The sequence below is a fragment of the Heterodontus francisci genome, chromosome 22 (assembly GCF_036365525.1).
Source record: "Heterodontus francisci isolate sHetFra1 chromosome 22, sHetFra1.hap1, whole genome shotgun sequence".
In the NCBI taxonomy this organism is placed as follows: Eukaryota; Metazoa; Chordata; class Chondrichthyes; order Heterodontiformes; family Heterodontidae; genus Heterodontus; species Heterodontus francisci.
In genome coordinates this window covers 80,932,323-80,951,425 of record NC_090392.1, presented here as the reverse complement: position 1 = coordinate 80,951,425, position 19,103 = coordinate 80,932,323, and the positions used below count along the sequence as shown (strand labels likewise).

Sequence of the window (19,103 nt, the reverse complement as noted above, 5' to 3'; positions counted from 1 at the left end):
GGCCGAAGGGCCTGTACTGCGCTGTAATGTTCTAATGTTCTAATGTTCTAATATTGAATGGCAAAGTAGCCTCGAGAGACCAAACAGTCTACTCCTGCTCCTAATTCTTCTGTCCTTAACTTAACACAAGATCTTTGAGCACTCTGAGGTTACTCAGATGGAAATAATCTTTGTAACGAGAACTGTGCTTCCCTTCTGATAAACAGGATGGAAAGGAGGAGGAGGACCTTGAAAGCAATGGCAACACCATAGAGATTAATGGAGTGAAACGAATGGACAGTGGTATTTATGGCTGTAGAGTGCTGGACTTGGAAGTAGAAGACAAGTATTTTGACAGTAACAAGACAATAATAATCAATTGTACGTATTCCTTTTCTCTCCCCTTTTCCCCTTCCTCCTCTGACTGGGATCCAATTCCATAAGTATATAGGGTATGCACTCTTTAGTGATGATTCTTCATGTATCTGTAAGAACAGGGATCCAAGTTGAACCAAAAACTACCTTGCTGATATCACTGGCTTTTAAGACAATTCTTTGGGTTGTCACAGCATGTATTGTGCTTACTGTAGAGGTCTCCAAAACATTCTAAAAGACCAAGCTGAATTTCATTATTGTGTGGAATGTGTAGTAGAAATTGTGGTTTTATACAATATTGTGGAACATTGAAAGGCTCGGGGGAAACCCACTTACACAGCTTTCACTGTTTTCTTTTTTAAGGGAAAAAGTCTCTTCCTATCTAACCTATTAATGCCCCTCATAATTTTGTTTACCTCAATCAGGTCCCCCCTCAGCCTTCCCTGCTCTAAGGAAAACAACCCGAACCTATCCAGTATCTTTTCATAGCTGAAATGCTCCAACCCAGGCAACATCCTGGTGAATCTCCTCTGCACCCTCTCCAGTGCAATCACATCCTTCCTATAGTGTGGTGACCAGAATTGTACACAGTACTTCAGCTGTGGCCTAACTAGCATTTTATACAGCTCCATCATAACCTCCCTGCTCTTATATTCTATGCCTCAGTTGATAAAGGCAAGTATCCCATATGTCTTTCTAACCACCTTATCTACCTGTGCTGCTGCCTTCAGTGATCTATAGACAAGTACACCAAGATCCCTCTGACCCTCTGTACTTCCTAGGGTCCTACCATCCATTGTAGATTCCCTTGCCTTGTTAGTCCTCCCAAAATGCATCACCGCACACATCGCGGGATTAAATTCCATTTGCCACTGCTCTGCCAATCTTTATCATCCTGTAATCTAAGGCTTTCCTCCTTTGTGATGTTTACTGAGGGATAAATATTGGCCAGGATGCTGAAATAATTCCCCTGTTCTTCAAAATAGTGCCCTGGGATCTCTTACATCCATCTGGGAGGGCTGCTGGGGTCTCGGTTTAATGTCACATTTGAAAGTTAGCACTCCCTCAGTACTGCACTAGAGTGTCAGCCTTTGAACTCATAAACTTCTGATTTAGAGGTGAGAGTGCTACCTACTGAGCCACAGCTGACACTAAAGGATGCCAGCTATTAAAGATGTTAGCAGGAGACAAGATATGAGAACAAATACTCATACATCCACGGTTCAGCTTTGGATGTAGAGAGACAAGCAATTGCAGCCAGAGTTCCACACTTCTAACTGATAGAACCATGATTAATGAGGTATGGTGTGTGTTCATATTATGGTTGGAGGAGGATGGGAATGCTTTTGCAGATTTTATGGTGAGTTGTGCTCCTTGTCGGGAGCTTCTGGTATTTGCAATTCACTTTGCCAGTTGTTTAATGATTGTCCTCCTGGAAAGGGAAATAAGAAGGGTCACTTTGGAATTAAGGTGGTCCCAACGTGATATATTTAGGCATAGAAGATCTGAATCCAGTCAACTTCATGTGGAAGCTGTGGTAATCCCATATCTGAGCCACAGGGCCCTAGTGCTCCAGGACACTGATCAGCTAGCCTGGCTCATGAATGGGATTCGGTGGGATGGGCTTTTCACTCGATGTTGGGCTTCTTCGCGCAATAATTCAGGGTAATGTTAAAAGCCAGACCCCCAACAGGCGAGGGGATATGTACACGAGGGAAGCTTACCAAGGCTTTGTGTTGGCAAGTGTTGTGATTAAACACCAGTAGTACCTCTGAAAACACTTAAGTTCCCTAAACATTGCTTTTTGCCAACCTGTACCTAAGATATCTAGACTTGGGTAAATCAAGTGTTTACATGGAGAGTTTAATCCATATTGGGCAGATAGAAATTCAACCTAAGTGGTGACATCTCTGTCATTTAATCTCTCCTGCCCTCTGCCCTATCACACACCTTCCCTTTTGTTCTTCTTCCCCCTCCCTTCTTTCACTTGCCTAAAGCCTATTACATTTCTAACTTTTGCCAGTTCTGATGAAAGGTCACAGACCTGAAACATTAACTGTTTATCTCTCCATAGATGCTGCCAGACCCACTGAGTATTTCCAGCACTTTCTGTTTTTATTTTGGATTTTTCAGTAGCTTGGTGTCAAGATTCTTGAGCATAATGAAGGGTTTCTATGTTTGTCAGACACCAAGGTGGCTAAAAAATGGGTGACCCCCAAGCAGTCAACAACTATTCTGCTCTTTGGGCATCGCACCAACCCTGATTCTTTCCTTAACCAACATGATAAAGGCACAGTCTAGCAGGAGATCAGGAATCGGAACCCTGGCTGATTTTTCCCTGCTCAGCCCATGGGCACCCTTACCACTTGACTGGCTCAACACAGACTAGGATTTCTCCTGGTACCTGTCTGCCCCATGTTGCTCAGCACTACGTTGGAAGCCATAGTTACTCACTGAACCATCAGGGATGCCACAGGTGGTTGTATGCTGAAGGCTTAGGTTCCTGTTTTATATGTGGATTAGGGGACAGAAAGCTGTTTAATCGAAACAACCAGTCATTGAGTTTCTTTCCCTCTTCCGCTGCTTTCCTACAGATCTGGATCCCATTGGATTGAAACCAAAAGGACCATATATTTTTACAGACGGTGACAGAGATGTAAATGTATCTTGTGATGCAAAGGGATCACAACAGACATCTGTAGTTTGGACAAAACATAAGGTAGGAGTAAAGTCCATAAAATGATGCAGAAAGCAAACTTTGGAGTTAATTTCCTCTTTGCACAATAATCAGTAAAACTAATAATGTGTATCAATTCCAGGCTGTGTGAATGTTTGATGGGACATTGTTGAGGGAGCTATACTCTGTACGTATCCCATGTTGTATCTGCCCTGGGAATGTTTGATAGGACAGTGTAGAGGGAATTTTTCTCTGTATCGGTACGTAATCCAGGAACACTAATCTGGCACTGGATGCAAACATGGGAACGGTGCTGTCCCATCATTGACATTAATGAAGACTGAACCAAAGAACAAACAAAGAACAAAGAACAGTACAGCACAGGAACAGGCCATTCGGCCCTCCAAGCCTGCGCCGATCTTGATGCCTGCCTAAACTAAAACCTTCTGCACTTCCAGGGACCATATCCCTCTATTCCCATCCTATTCATGTATTTGTCAAGATGCCTCTTAAATGTCGCTATCGTACCTGCTTCCACCACCTCCCCTGGCAGCAAGTTCCAGGCACTCACCACCCTCTGTGTAAAGAACTTGCCTCGCACATCCCCTCTAAACTTTGCCCCTCTCACCTTAATCCTATGTCCCCTAGTAACTGACTCTTCCACCCTGGGAAAAAGCTTCTGACTATCCACTCTGTCCATGCCGCTCATAACTTTGTAAACCTCTATCATGTCGCCCCTCCACCTCCGTTGTTCCAGAAAAAACAATCCATCAATATCTTCCTACAGCCTACAGCTATCTTCCTCGCTATCTACCACATGGCCAATCTTTGTGTCGTCCACAAACTTCTTGATCATGCTCCCTACATGTACGTACGTCCAAATCGTTAATATATACCACAAAAAGGAGGGGACCCAGTACTGAGCCCTGCGGAACACCACTGGAAACAGCCCTCCAGTCGCTAAAACACCCATCGACAATTACCCTTTCTTTCCTGCCACTGAGCCAATTTTGTATCCACCTTGCTGCATTTCCCTGGATCCCATGGGATTTTATTTTTTTTAACCAGTCAGACTTCTCTTATCTGCTCTTTGACCTAATCATCTAACCTAATGCTTCCTTACATTGCTCGGTGTTTCATTTAGTTTTATAATATTTCTGTGAAATTTTATAATGTTTAAGGTGTGATATAAATACGTTGTTGGTGGTGGCGGCGGTTGTTATTGCCGGTCATTGCCTGGCCCTTATATGGTGCAAATGTTACTTGCCTCTTATCAGCCCAAGACTGAATGTTGTTCAGGTCTTGCTGCATGCGGACACGGACTGCTTCATTATCTGAGGAGGTGCAAATGGAACTGAACATTGTGCAATCATAGCAAACATCCCCACTTCTGTCCTTATGACGAAGGGAGGGTCATTGATGAAGCAGCTGAAGATTATTTGGTCTACGACACTGCCCTGAGGAACTCCTGCAGCAATGACCTAGGGCTTAGATGAATGGTCTCCAACAACCACCGCCATCTTCATTTGTGCAAAGTATAACTCCAGACATTGGAGAGTTTTCTCTCTGCTACCCATATGGAACCAGGACTAGCTGAGAAAGAGAGGTGCTGTTTCCCAGTTTGTACAGGAGCATGTCTGAGGAATTTCACACACCTCCTGTTTATTAACCATCTCCTGATTGTTCTTTCAGAAGACAGTGGTCAGTTTTATGAATGTGCTTAGATTACCAGTGGTCACATTTGATGATTCCGGAAACTACATCTGCAAAGTTACAGTCCCGAGCATTCCAAACCTGACACGACAAAAATCCATCAGCATTGTCGTCAAAGGTATGAGCAGCCAATCAGTAATACTACTGTCCGCATGCTGAATGCTGTTAATGTTTTATTTCCCGACACTTGCTCTGGTACATCACGCTTGACTGTAACACCGATATAATTCACACTCCTCACTGTAACACTCTGATAAACCCTACAACCCTCAATGTAACACTGATATATCCCACACCCCTCATACACGTTCTTAAAATCCATATAGACAACATCCAACTGCATTCCTTTCATCAACCTTCTCTGTTACTTCATCAAAAAATTCAATTAGATTAGTTAAGCATGATCTGCCGTTTACAAATCCATGCTGGCTCTCCTTAATTAACTCAAACCTTTCCAACTGCCTGTTGATTTTTCTCCCCTGATTATTGTTTGTAAAACCTTACCCACCACAGATGTTAAACTGACCGGCTTTTAGTTACTGGACTGTCCTTACACCCTTTCTTGAATAAGAATGTCACATTTGCCACTCGTCAATACTTTGGCACCTCCCCCGTATCCAGGAGAGATTGGAAGATTATGGCAAGCCCTTCTGCTATCTCCACTCCCATTTCCTTCAGCAATTTGTGATGCAAGCCATCTGAACCAGGCAACTCATCCACTCTAAGGAAAGCCAACCTTTCCAGTACATCTTGCCAATCAATTTTCACTCCATCCTTCACCTCTACCATCTCTGCTTCTACTGATATCTTGTCAGCAGCCCCTTCCTTTAGTAAACAAGGATACAAAATGTTCATTAAGTATTCCAGCCTTGCCCTGTGCATCTAAGCATATATCACCAACTTTGTCCCTAAATAGTTAGTCATTATCACACTCTGATATATCCCACATGCCTTACCATAATGCTGATACACCCCACATACAGTCTAAAGTAGAACAAGTTCCTGGGTCCTGATGGACTTCATCCTAGGGTCTTAAAAGAAGTGGCTATCAAGATAGATGATGCGTTTGTTTTGCTTTTCCAAAATTCCCTAGATTCGGGGAAGGTTCCTTTAGATTGGAAATTAGCGAATGTAACTCCTTTATTCAAAAAGGGAGGGAGACAGAAAGCAGGAAACTACAGGCCAGTTAGCTTAACATGTGCCATAGGGAAAATGTTAGAAGCTATTATTAAAGACGTTATAGCAGGGCATTTAGAAAAATTCAAGGTAATCAGGCAGAGTCAACATGGTTTTGTGAAAGGGAAATCATGTTTAACCAATTAATTGGAGTTCTTTGAAGTAAACATGTGCTGTGGATAAAGGGGAACTGGTGGATGTATTGTACTTAGATTTCCAGAAGGCATTTGATAAGGTGCCACATCAAAGGTTATTGCAGAAAATAAAAGCTCATGGTGATGGGGGTAGCATTTTGGCATGGATAGAAGATTGGCTAGCTAACAAAAAACAGAGTAGGCATAAATGGGTCATTTTCTGGTTGGCAAGATGTGCTGCAGGGGCTCAGCTTTTTACAATTTATATAAATGACTTGGATGAAGGGACCAGAGGTATGGTTGCTAAATTTGCTGATGACACAAAGATAGGTAGGAAAATAAGTTGTGAAGAGGACATAAGGAAGCTACAAAGGGATATAGACAGGTTAAGTGAGTGGGCAAAGATCTGGCAAATGGAGTATAATGTGGGAAAATGCAAAATTGTCCATTTTGGCAGGAGGAATAAAAAAGCATATTATCTAAATGGTGAGAGCAAAGAGCAAAGAACAGTACAGCACAGAAACAGGCCATTCGGCCCTCCAAGCCTGCGCCGATCTTGATGCCTGCCTAAACTAAAACCTTCTGCACTTCCAGGGACCGTATCCCTCTATTCCCATCCTATTCATGTATTTGTCAAGATGCCTCTTAAATGTCGCTATCGTACCTTCTTCCACCACCTCCCCCTGCAGCAAGTTCCAGGCACTCACCACCCTCTGTGCAAAGAACTTGCCTCGCACATCCCCTCTAAACTTTGCCTCTCTCACCTTAAACCTATGTCCCCTAGTAACTGACTCTTCCACCCTGGGAAAAAGCTTCTGACTATCCACTCTGTCCATGCCGCTCATAACTTTGTAAACCTCTGTCATGTGGCCCCTCCACCTCTGTCGTTCCAGTGAAAACAATCCGAGTTTATCCAACCTCTCCTCATAGCTAATGACCTCCAGACCAGGCAACATCCTGGTAAACCTCTTCTGTACCCTCTCCAAAGCCTCCACGTCCTTCTGGTAGTGTGGCGACCAGAATTGCACGCAATATTCTAAGTGTGGCCTAACTAAAGTTCTGTACAGCTGCAGCATGACTTGCCAATTTTTATACTCTTTGCCCCGACCAATGAAGGCAAGCATGACGTATGCCTTTTTGACTACCTTATCCACCTGCGTTGCCACTTTCAGTGACCTGTGGACCTGTACGCCCAGATCTCTCTGCCTGTCAATACTCCTAAGGGTTCTGCCATTTACTGTATACTTCCCACCTGCATTAGACCTTCCAAAATGCATTACCTCACATTTGTCCGGATTAAACTCCATCTGCCATTTCTCCGCCCAAGTCTCCAACCGATCTATATCCTGCTGCATCCTCTGACAATCCTCATCACTATCCGCAACTCCACCAACCTTTGTGTCGTCCGCAAACTTACTAATCAGACCAGCTACATTTTCCTCCAAATCATTTATATATACTACAAAGAGCAAAGGTCCCAGCACTGATCCCTGCGGAACACCACTCGTCACATCCCTCCATTCAGAAAAGCACCCCTCCACTGCTACCCTCTGTCTTCTATGACCGAGCCAGTTCTGTATCCATCTTGCCAGCTCACCTCTGATCCCATGTGACTTCACCTTTTGTACCAGTCTGCCATGAGGGACCTTGTCAAAGGCTTTACGGAAGTCCATGTAGATAACATCCACTGCCCTTCCTTCATCAATCATCTTTGTCACTTCCTCAAAAAACTCAATTAAATTAGTGAGACACAACCTCCCCTTCACAAAACCATGCTGCTTCTCGCTAATAAGTTTGTTTGTTTCCAAATGGGAGTAAATCCTGTTCCAAAGAATCCTCTCCAATAATTTCCCTACCACTGACGTAAGGCTCACCGGCCTATAATTTCCTGGATTATCCTTGCTACCTTTCTTAAACAAAGGAAGGACATTGGCTATTCTCCAGTCCTCTGGGACCTCACCAGTAGCCAATGAGGATGCAAAGATTTCTGTCAAGGCCCCAGCAATTTCTTCCCTTGCCTCCCTCAGTATTCTGGGGTAGATCCCATCAGGCCCTGGGGACTTATCTACCTTAATGCTTTGCAAGACACCCAACACCTCCTCCTTTTCGATAATGAGATGACTGAGACTATCTACACTCCCTTCCCTAGGCTCATCATCTACCAAGTCCTTCTCTTTGGTGAATACTGATGCAAAGTACGCATTTAGTACCTCACCCATTTCCTCTGGCTCCACACATAGATTCCCTTCTCTGTCTTTGAGTGGGCCAACTCTTTCCCTCATTAGCCCCATTGGTCTTTATATACATATAAAAAGCCTTGGGATTTTCCTTAACCATGTTTGCCAATGACTTTTCATGACCCCTTTTAGCCCTCCTGACTGAGATTGCAGAGCTCTGAGAGGCAGAGGGATCTGGGTGTCCTCGTGCATGAATCACAAATGATTAGTATGCAGGTACAGCAAGTAATTAGGAAAGCTAATAGAATGTTATCGTTTATCGTGAGGGGAATTGAATACAAAAGTAGGGTGATTATGCTTCAGCTATAGAGGGCATTGGTGAGACCACATCTGGAGTACTGTACACAGTACTGGTCTCCTTATTTAAGGAAGGATGTAAATGCGTTGGAAGCAATTCAGAGACGGTTTCCTCGATTAATACCTGGAATGGGCGGGTTGTCTTATGAGGAAAGGTCGGACAGGCTAGCCTTGTATCCACTGGAGTTTAGAAGAGTAAGAGGCGACTTGATTGAAACATAATATTCTGAGGGCTCTTGACAGGGTGGATGTGGAAAGGATGTTTCCCCTTGTGGAGAATCTAGAACTAGGGGTCACTGTTTAAAAATAAGAGGTCACCCATTTAAGACAGAGATGAGGAGAAATTTTTTCTTTCAGAGGGTCCTGAGTCTTTGGAATTCTCTTCTTCAAAAGGTGGTGGAAGCAGAGTCTTGGAATATTTTCAAGGCAAAGGTAGATAGATTCTTGATAAGCAAGGGGGTGAAAGGTTATTGGGGGTAGGTGGAAATGTGGAGTTGAGGTTACAATCAGATCAGCCATGATCTTATTGAATGGCAGAGCAGGCTCGAGGGGCTGAGTGGCCTACTCTTGCTCCTAATTTATATGTCCGTATGTTGGAAGAGGGGTAATTTCAATGGGATAAGAGGAGATCTAGCCAGGGTAAATGGAACCAAAGATTGACAGGAAAAACTGCAAAGAAACAATGGGTGATCTTAAGCTGATGTTTCAGGTATATGCTCGGTACATTCCAACAAGGACGAAAGGTAAGGAAACTAAAGCCAGGATTCCTTGGATGACGAGGGAGATAGAGAATATGATGAACCAAAAAAAAAGGATGCATGATGCATGTCAGGCATTCAAGTGAGAACCAGGTCAAATACAGTAAGTACAGTGGTGAAGTGAAGGGGAAAATAAGACTGGCAAAGAGAGAATATGAGAATAGAATGGTACTCAACATAAAAGGAAACCCAAGAATCTTCTACCGGCATGTAAATATTAAGTGGGTAGTAAGAGGTGGGGTGGGACCTATGAGGGACAATGACGGTGATCTGCTTAGAGGCACAGGGTAAGGCTAGAAACTCAAACAAGATAGTTAAGAATGATTTGCTCGTAACACATCCATGCTGGCTTTCCTTAGTTAATCCACATTTGTTCAAGTGACTGTTAATTTTGTCCTGAATTATTATTTCTAAAAGCTTTCCCACCACAGAGGTTAAACTGACTGGCCTGTAGAGTCATAGAGAGATACAGTACTGAAACAGGCCCTTCGGCCCATCGAGTCTGTGCTGACCATCAACCACCCATTTATACTAATCCTACATTAATCCCATATTCTCTACCATATCCCCACAATTCTCCTACCACCTACCTACACTAGGGGCATTTTACAATGGCCAATTTACCTATCAACCTGCAAGTCTTTGGCTGTGGGAGGAAACCAGAGCACCCAGTGGAAACTCACGCAGTCACAGGGAGAACTTGCAAACTCCACACAGGCAGTACCCAGAATTGAACCCGGGTCGCTGGAGCTGTGAGGCTGCAGTGCTAACCACTGCACTACTCAGTGTAGTTGCTGGGTTTATCCTTACAATTTTTTTGAACAAGGGTGTAACATCCGCAATGTTCCAGTCCTCTTGCACCACCCCTGTATCTAAGGAGGATTGGAAGATTATGACCAGTGCCTCTGCAATTTCCTCCCTTGCTTCTCTCAGTATTCTCGGATGCATTTCATCCGGTCCTAATAACTTATCAACTTTTAAGTACAGCCAGCCTATCCAATACCTTCTCTTCATTAACTTTTAGCCCCTCCAGTGTCTCAACTACCCTCTCTTTCACTATGATTTAGGCAGCATCTTCTTCCTTAGTAAAGACAGATGCAAAGTACTCATTTGGTACCTCAGCCATGCCCCCTGCTTCCATATGTAAATTCTCATTTAGGTCTTTAAACAGTCCCACTCCTCCTTTTCCCACTCTTTTATTATTCATATGCCTAAAGAATACTTTTGGATTCCCTTTTATGTTAGCTGCCAGTCTCTTCTCACACTGTCTCTTTGCTTCTCATTATTTTTTTCATTTCCCTCTGAACCTTCTATATTCGGCCTGGTTTTCAGTTGTATTATCCACCTGACACCTGTCAAATGTAACACCCTTATTCAAGAAAGGGTGTAATGACATTCCAGTAACTACCAGCCGGTCAGTTTAACATCGGTGGTGGGTAAGGTTTTAGAAACAATAATCAGGGAAAAAATCAACCGGCACTTGGAGAAGTTTGCTTTAATTAAGGAGAGCCAGCATGGATTTGTAAAAGGCAGATTGTGCTTGACAAATCTAATTGAATTTTTGATGAAGTAACAGAGAAGGTTGATGAAGGGAATGCTATGGATATTGTCTATATGGATTTTAAGAAAGCATTTGACAAAGTACCACATAAAAGGCTGGTTACCAAAATTGAGGCTCATGGGAAAGGAGTGTCAGTGCCTGCTTCGATAAAAAAATTTGTTTACGGATAGAAAACAGCGGGTCATGGTAAATAAAAACAAGAAATGCTGGATTCACTCAGCAGGTCTGGCAGCATCTGTGGAAAGAGAAGCAGAGTTAACGTTTCGGGTCAGTGACCCTTCTTCGGAACTCATGGTAAATAGTTGTTTTTCAGACTGGAGGATGATAGACAGTGGTGTTCCCCAAGGTTCAGTGCTAGGACCATTGTTGCCTTCAAGGTTGGAGCTGAGGCAGAGATAATGAATGATTTCAAAATGAAAGGGAAATAAATTCAGGGCTGCTGAGATAGATAGTGAAATGAGACTGATTGGATTGCTCTTGAGAGCTGGCATGGGCTTGAAGGGCCAAATGACCTGCTCTGTGCCATAATGACTCTAGGACCCTTCACCGTAGTACTCTGATACACCCCACACCCTTCACTGTAACACTTTGATATACCTCATGCCCCTCACTGTAACTTCTGACACACCCCACACTGTAATAATACATCCCACACCTCCGCACTGTAATAATATATCCCACACCCCCGCACTGTAACACTGATAGATCCCACACCCCTTACTGTAACTCTCTGATATACCCCACACCCAAAGTAACACTCTGATATACTCTACACACTTCACTGTAACACTCTGATATACCCCAAACTCTTCTTAATTGTGGTAGTTTTCTGCTGGAGAAGGTCTGTGAGTGGAGGCAGCTAAGGACCAGACCAGATTTGGCTGTGATGACTTTGGTCCAATAGCTGCCAACACTCTGGGCACACCTAAGTTGAATAGTTAAGGTGCTGAGGTACTATTGGGCACCTAGAGGTAAGAAAATGCATTCCTGCAACAGGCACTGCCTTCAGGAAAGACTCGGGGAGTTAATAGCTGGTTGAATAAAATTGTGTGTGTTGGTGTAGCAGCCCTGGAATTGAACTCTGTTGTGTCTTTCCTCCTCCAGGACCACCTGAAGTAAACTGCACTGAGAAGAAATTCTCCAAAAATGGACCTCACTTCAACCTAACTTGTATGTTCAAAGGCAATCCAGCACCAGAGGTTACATGCAATGTAAAGCAAGCACCGGTAAGTAAATAGTGAGTGAGTCAGCCTGCATTATATGATCCTGGGTGGTGAAGAAATAACAGTCAACACATATCAAAGTATGAGTGACAGAGGCCGACCAAGCCTTCCAGTTTAAATATTGCTGCATTTCAGGCATACACAGTACTCACATTAAACAAATACAACCAAAATGCATGTGGTAAAAGGATTTTACTGTGATAGTAAAGTTTATTCTGGGACAGTAGATGCCAGGAGGCAATTGCCCCACCAGGAATTTCTGCAGCCCCTGCCTCCTTTCCACCTAGTTCTCTATAGGCCAGCGGAACAGTGTTAGAGTGACAGACGTGGGGTCTACCAGGGGCTTCTATACCAGGGCTCTCACTTGCGGTCCCAGAAAATTTGCCTCCATTACCATTAAATAGGGGCCGTTGTCGTGGGCAGCTCTGATAGGAGTTGATACTGAGGTCCAAGGTATTCTATCATTGGGAATCTCCTCAACTTATTTATTCTTTTGGTGACTTTCTTAGTTTTCTGTCTTTGACTTCTTTATCCTTTCTGCTCTCTTTTTTTTGCTGCTGCAGTTTGTTTCCTTTCTCACTGGATTGTTTATTCAGACCAGACTGTCCCACAAGGCCTTGCTTCAATTCATAGGAGGTACGGACTTGCCTGTGGGAGTTGGCTTTCATGTTAAGAGGCCCAATTACAACATTCTATTTCTTGTATCTTTTTCTTTCTGTCCTCTCCCTCAATCTCTGTATACCTGAGTTGCCATTTGATTCCCTTTATTTCTCTCTTTCATATATAAGAACATAGAAAATAGGGGCAGGAATAGGCCATTCGGCCCCTTGGGCCTTCTCCACCATTCAATAAGATCATGGCTGAACTTCTAGCTCAATTCCACTTTCTCGCCCAATCCCCATATCCCTTAATTCCCTTAGATTCCGAACATCTGTCAATCTCAGTCTTGAACATACTCACTGACTGAGCATCCACAGCCCTCGAGTAGAAAATTCCCAAGATTCACAACTCTGGGTGAAGACATTTCTCCTCATCTCAGTCCTAAATGGTTGACCCCCTTACCTTGAGACTATTCCCCAAGTTCTAGGTTCTCCAGCCGGGGGATATCGCCTGTCAGCATCTGCTCTATCAAGCCTTCTAAGAATTTTACACATTTCAATGGGATCACGTTCATTCTTCGAAACTCCACAGAGTTTATTTTACTCCATTCTACTCAATCTTCCTTCTCATTCCAAATATCAATTTAGTGAACCTTCATTGCATGACCTCTGAGGCATGTATATCTTCCTTAGGTACAGAGGCCAAAACTGTACACAGGTGTGGTCTCACCAAGACCATATATAATTGCAGCAAGACTTCCTTATTTTGATAGACCCGTTCAATAAAACCTAACATACCATTTGCCTTCCTAATTGTTTACTGTACCTGCATGTTAACTTTCTGTGATTCGTAACAAGTATCCCTTAATGTAGTACTCTGATACACCCCACATGCCTCACCATAACACTCTGATACAACCCTCAATGTAACTGATAATACCCCATGCCCCTCACTGGAACACTCTGGAACACCCCTCACTGTAACAGTGATATATCCCACACCCCTCACTGTAACACTCTGATATACCCCACACCCCTCACTGTAATCCTGTGATATACCCCACACCCCTCACTGTAACCCTCTGATATACACCACACCCCTCACTGTAACACTCTGATATATCCCACACCCCTCACTGTAACACTCTGATATACCCCACACCCTTCACTGTAACACTCTGATATTTCGCACACCCCTCACTATAACACTCTGATATACCCCACACTCCTCACTGTAACACTCTGATATACCCCACACCCCTCACTGTAACCCTGTGATATACCCCGCACCCCTCACTGTAACACTCTGATAGAACATAGAACATAGAACATACAGCACAGAACAGGCCCTTCGGCCCACAATGTTGTGCCGATCCTTTGTCCTCTGTCAAGGACAATTTAATCTATACCCCATCATTCTCCTTTATCCATATACCTATCCAAAAGCCTTTTGAAAGTCCCTAAAGTTTCTGACTCAACAACTTCCCCGGGCAAGGCATTCCATGCCTCGACCACTCTCTGGGTAAAGAACCTTCCCCTGACATCCCCCTTATATCTCCCACCCTTCACCTTAAATTTATGACCCCTTGTAACGCTTTGCTCCACCCGGGGAAAAAGTTTCTGACTGTCTACCCTATCTATTCCCCTGATCATCTTATAAACCTCTATCATGTCACCCCTCATCCTTCTCCTTTCTAATGAGAAGAGGCCTAGAATGTTCAGCCTTTCCTCGTAAGACTTATTCTCCATTCCAGGCAACATCCTGGTAAATCTCCTCTGCACCCTCTCCAAGGCTTCCACATCCTTCCTAAAATGAGGCGACCAGAACTGCACACAGTACTCCAAATGAGGCCTTACCAAGGTCCTGTACAGCTGCATCATCACCTCACGGCTCTTAAATTCAATCCCTCTGCTAATGAACGCTAACACCCCATATGCCTTCTTCACAGCCCTATCCACTTGAGTTGCAACTTTCAATGATCTATGCACATAGACCCCAAGGTCTCTCTGCTCCTCCACATGCCCAAGAACCCTACCGTTAACCCAGTATTTTGCATTCATGTTTGTCCTTCCAAAATGGACGACCTCACACTTTTCAGGGTTAAACTCCATCTGCCACTTTTCAGCCCAGCACTGCAACCTATCCAAGTCCCTTTGCAGACGACAATAGCCCTCCTCGGTATCCACAACTCCACCAACCTTTGTATCATCTGCAAATTTACTGACCCACCCTTCGACTTCCTCATCCAAGTCGTTAATAAAAATCACAAACAGGAGAGGACCCAGAACTGATCCCTGCGGCACGCCACTGGTAACTGGGCTCCAGGCTGAGTATTTACCATCTAAGACCACTCTCTGCCTTCTATCAGTTAGCCAATTCTTAATCCAACTGGCCACATTCCCCACTATCCCATGCCTTCTGACTTTCTCCATAAGTCTACCATGGGGGACCTTATCAAATGCCTTACTAAAATCCATGTACACCACATCCACTGGTTTACCCTCATCCACTTGCTTGGTCACCTGCTCAAAGAATTCAATCAGGCTTGTGAGGCAAGACCTACCCCTCACAAAACCGTGCTGACTGTCCCGAATCAAGCAGTGTCTTTCCAGATGCTCAGAAATCCTATCCCTCAGCACCTTTTCCATCAACTTGCCTACCACCGAAGTAAGACTAACTGGCCTGTAATTCCCAGGGTTGTTCCTATTCCCTTTCTTGAACAGGGGCACAACATTTGCCACCCTCCAATCACCTGGTACCACCCCCGTCAGCAGAGAAGATGAAAAGATCATTGCCAGCGGCTCTGCAATTTCATCCCTTGCTTCCCATAACATCCTTGGATATACCCCGTCAGGCCCGGGAGACTTGTCTATCTTCAAGTTATTCAAAAACCCCAACACATCTTCCCTCCTAACGAGCACTTCCTCGAGCTTACCAGTCTGTTTCACACCGTCCTCTTCAGTAATACACCCCTTCTCATTCGTAAATACCGAAGAGAAGTACTCATTCAAAACCTCACTTATCTCTTCCGGCTCAACACACAGTCTCCCGCTATTGTCCTTGACCGGACCTATGGTCCCCCTAGTCATCCTCATATTTCTGACATACGCGTAAAAGGCCTTGGGGTTTTCTTTTATCCTACCCGCCAAGCATTTTTCATGCCCTCTCTTAGCTCTCCTAATCCCTTTCTTCAGATCCTTCCTGGCCATCTTGTATCCCTCCAGAGCTATGCCTGTGCCCTTTTTCCTCAACTTTATATACGCATCCTTCTTCTTCCTAACAAGACTCTCAACCTCTCTTGTCAACCACGGTTCCCTCACATGACCATCCCTTCCCTGTCTGACAGGGACATGCTTATCAATGGCCCCTACTATCTGCTCCTTGAAAAAGTTCCACATTTCGACCGTGCCCTTCCCTGCCAGCATATGCTCCCAACTTATGCTCCTCAGTTCCTGCCTGACAGCATCATATCTACCCTTCCCCCAATTGTAAACCTTGCCCTGTTGCACATACCTATCCCTCTCCATTACCACAGTGAATGCTACAGAATTGTGATCACTATCTCCAAAGTGCTCGCCCACCAACAGCTCTATCACTTGCCCTGGTTCATTACCTAGTACCAAATCCAATATTGCCTCCCCTCTGGTCGGGCAGTCTACATACTGAGTCAGAAAAGCTTCCTGGACATACTGCACAAACACTACCCCATCCAAACTATTCGATCTAAAGAGTTGCCAATCAATATTTGGGAAGTTGAAATCCCCCATAATTACTACCCTGTGACTTCTGCTCCTTTCCAAAATCTGTTTCCCAATCTGCTCTTCCACCTCCCTGCTGCTATTGGGGGGCCTATAGAAAACTCCCATCAAGGTGACTGCTCCTTTCCTGTTCCTGACCTCAACCCACAGTGCCTCAGTCGGCAGATCCTCCTCGAAAATTCTTTCAGCAGTTGTTACACTATTTCTAACTAACAATGCCACCCCCCCACCTCTTTTACCACCATTCCTAATCTTATGAAAACATCTATAACCAGGTACCTCCAAAAACCATTCCTCCCCCTCACCTATCCACGTTTCAGTGATGGCCACAACATCGTAGTCCCAAGTGCCCATCCACGCCTTCAATTCACTCACCTTATTCCTGATGCTTCTTGCGTTGAAGTATACGCACTTTAACCCTTCTCCGTGCCCATCTGTCCTCTGTGACAGTGCTACCTTCCCCAATACCTCACTACACTCTTTGTCTTTCTGAGTGGACCCACTGGTCCCTGGATTACAAGTCCGGTTCCCATCCCCCTCCCAAACTAGTTTAAACCCTCCCGAACAGTACTAGCAAACCTCCCTCCCAGGATATTGGTGCCCCTCTGGTTCAGATGCAGCCCGTCCTGTTTGAACAGGTCCCATCTTCCCCAGAATGCAGTCCAATTATCCAAGAACTGGAAGCCCTCCCTCCTACACCATTCCTGCAGCCACGTGTTCAGCTGTGCTCTCTCCCTATTCCTAGCCTCACTATCACGTGGCGCCGGCAACAAACCAGAGATAACAACTCTGTCCGTCCGAGCTTTCAGCTTCCAGCCTAACTCCCTAAACTCACTTCTAACATCTGTGCCACCCTTCCTTCCTACGTCGTTGGTGCCAATGTGCACCACGACCTCTGGCTGCTCCCCCTCCCCTTTAAGGATCCTGAAGACGCGATCACAAACATCACGGACCCTGGCACCAGGGAGGCAACAAACCATCCGTGCGTCTCGCCTGCGCCCACAGAACCGCCTGTCCGTACTCCTCACCATCGAGTCCCCGATGACTAGTGCTCTCCCATTCTCCCTCCTTCCCTTCTGAGCCACAGTGCAGGACCCCGTGCCAGAGGCCCGGTCACTGCAGCCTGCCCCCGATAGGCCGTCCCCCCCAACAGTATCTAAAACTGTATACTTGTTGTTGAGGGGAACGACCACAGGAGATCCCTGCACTGACCTCTTCCCACCTCTAACTGTTACCCAGCTGCCTTTGATTTGTGGAGTAACGACCTCCGTGTAGCTTCTATCTATCAACCCCTCAGCTTCCCGAATGATCCTCAGTTCATCCAGCTCCAGCTCCAATTCCCTAACACGGTCTGATAGGAGCTGGAGACGGATGCACTTCCAGCAGGTGAAGTCGGCAGGGTCACCGGAGGTTTCCCTCACCTCGAACATTCTGCAGGAGGAGCAATACACTACACTGGCTGCCATTTCTTTTATTCAATTACCCCTTAGTTAAGTACAACTATAGATATTAACAAAAACAGTAAATAGCTTACCTGCTCAGTCCTTTTTGGTTAGAGGAGGAGGGTAAAAAGGGTCTTATTATTAGGTTAGAGGAGGAGGATGAGTGGGAGACACTACATGTGTAGTGCCTCGGGTTTACTCAGCTCCGCACCTTTAAGAAAAATACCTACCCAGGAGTCCTCGCTGCCGACCAGCTTCCGGTTCCTCCGGCGCCAAAAGAAACTCAAAGACAAGGAAAACAGTAAGTAAAACAGTAAGTACTTACTTTTAAAACACAGCTCCTGATGCCTTCACTCACCCACCGAAGAGTCGCTACCTTCTCCTGCTGCTCCGCCGGGAAATGAGGCCGAGTCCACGGAGCTCCGCACCTTTAAGGAAAATACCTACCCAGGATATACCCCACACCCCTCACTGTAACCCTCTGATATATCCCACACCCCTCACTGTAACACTCTGATATACCTCACACCCTTCACTGTAACACTCTGATATTTCGCACACCCCTCACTATAACACTCTGATATACCCCACACCCCTCACTGTAACCCTGTGATATACCCCGCACCCCTCACTGTAACACTCTGATATACCCCACACCCCTCACTGTAACCCTCTGATATATCCCACACTCCTCACTGTAACACTCTGATATACCCCACACCCCTCACTGTAACCCTCTGATATACCCCACACCCCTCACTGTAACCCTTCTGATATATCCCACACCCCTCACTGTAACACTCTGATATTTCGCACACCCCTCACTATAACACTCTGATATACCCCACACTCCTCACTGTAACACTCTGAGATACCCCACACCCCTCACTGTAACCCTCTGATATACCCCACACCCCTCACTGTAACCCTCTGATATATCCCACACCCCTCACTGTAACACTCTGATATTTCGCACACCCCTCACTATAACACTCTGATATACCCCACACTCCTCACTGTAACACTCTGATATACCCCACACCCCTCACTATAACACTCTGATATACCCCACACTCCTCACTGTAACACTCTGATATACCCCACACCCCTCACTGTAACACTCTGATATCCCCCCTGCCCCTCACTGTAACCCTCTGATATATCCCACACCTC

At 45.0% G+C, this 19,103-nt stretch overlaps 1 protein-coding gene across 3 annotated transcripts in view; it reads left to right on the top strand.

Moving 5' to 3' along the window:
- mcamb (melanoma cell adhesion molecule b) overlaps positions 1-19,103 on the top strand; it is a 202,578-nt gene that overhangs the window by 168,031 nt on the left and 15,444 nt on the right. For all 3 annotated transcript variants that reach the window (XM_068054163.1, XM_068054165.1, XM_068054164.1), the window contains exons 8-11: positions 207-360; positions 2,949-3,073; positions 4,724-4,862; positions 12,012-12,133. In XM_068054163.1, the coding sequence (XP_067910264.1) occupies positions 207-360; positions 2,949-3,073; positions 4,724-4,862; positions 12,012-12,133 (540 nt within the window). The remainder of the gene's footprint in view (positions 1-206; positions 361-2,948; positions 3,074-4,723; positions 4,863-12,011; positions 12,134-19,103) is intronic.